At 35.1% G+C, this 1,109-nt stretch overlaps 1 protein-coding gene across 2 annotated transcripts in view; it reads right to left on the bottom strand.

The window, feature by feature from the left end:
• Nucleotides 1–1,109, bottom strand: part of LOC119581755 (endothelin-converting enzyme-like 1) — a 21,205-nt gene that overhangs the window by 813 nt on the left and 19,283 nt on the right. For both annotated transcript variants that reach the window (XM_037929888.1, XM_037929887.1), the window contains exons 10-12: nt 921–1,059; nt 456–551; nt 165–241 (exon numbers count right to left, since the gene is read on the bottom strand). In XM_037929888.1, the coding sequence (XP_037785816.1) occupies nt 165–241; nt 456–551; nt 921–1,059 (312 nt within the window). The remainder of the gene's footprint in view (nt 1–164; nt 242–455; nt 552–920; nt 1,060–1,109) is intronic.

The raw sequence follows: 1,109 nt of genomic DNA, 5'->3' as shown, positions 1-1,109 counted from the left end.
AATCCTTATCATCTCCCATGAGCCTTATGCTTACCTCCCACTTTTTCCTAATCACTCCCACAGTGCACAACACACATTCATTCCTTATTTACCTCTCTCTCCCTCCTTTTTTCCTCACTTCCTACACCTCAGTCTTTGTCTAATAAGTGCAAGTGGAAACGTACCTAGGTTTATTCATCAGTGATGGGTTACATGTCCGCTCTATGTCCTCTTGCTGCATTGCTGTGTCTGAACATAAACTCTGAAGAATACAGGTTCTATCAGTATATAATATAATTCTAAAATATCAAAAGGTTAAAATTAAAATTTTTTTTAAAAAAACATATTGATGTATGAAAAATAATTCACACAAGATGTAATACTAAGTATAATACAAATCTTTTCATGAAATTTAAACAATTTTATTCATTGTCTTTGTATCTTTTCTTAGTAGGAGATTCAGAGGAATTTCTTACCCCTGCATATGACATGAAGAAGATATTTGTGGTATTCATGCTTTCAAAACTTGGATGCTGTGGCTGAGGCTCATTTTGCATCAGAGACAGGTATGCCTAGAAAACAAGATAAAATAAATAATGGAAGAAAATTTAGGCCTTTGTTTAAGCTGCGATTTTGGAGTACATGCAATTAAAAAGGGAAGTATGATTCAGGTCAGATACAACAACTTTTATACTTAATTTCATTCTCATATGAAACATAAATACAATATTAATTCTGAGTGGTATTTCCCTTCATAATACTTAATATATGGTTTCATTTCCAAATTTGGTATGTACTGTTTTCCACTTTCATAAAATCTGTATCTGATTACTGGATCTTCTTTGAATATCTGCTCACACGACCAGCAATGCAGATAATTTACTTTCTCTTTCCAAATTAATTTTTCACACACTGATAAGGTATGAGGTTCGACAATCTACCTGGTAAGTCTGCCGTACAGCATCAACCTCAGCAGCTGTATCAAGGGAAGTTCTATCGACAACGGCATCAGTTTCTATGGAGAGTTCCATAGTGGCTGCGGCAACACAGCCTGCCATGCTTAGCAGGTTATCCATTGACCTGTAACATGGTCAAAACAGTTATCTAGACTGCAACAGGAGGTTTATGTA

The sequence above is a fragment of the Penaeus monodon genome, chromosome 15, assembly GCF_015228065.2.
Source record: "Penaeus monodon isolate SGIC_2016 chromosome 15, NSTDA_Pmon_1, whole genome shotgun sequence".
Classification (NCBI taxonomy): Eukaryota; Metazoa; Arthropoda; class Malacostraca; order Decapoda; family Penaeidae; genus Penaeus; species Penaeus monodon.
Note: the sequence above shows the minus strand (reverse complement) of the source record. Positions and strands in the feature narration are given on the sequence as shown.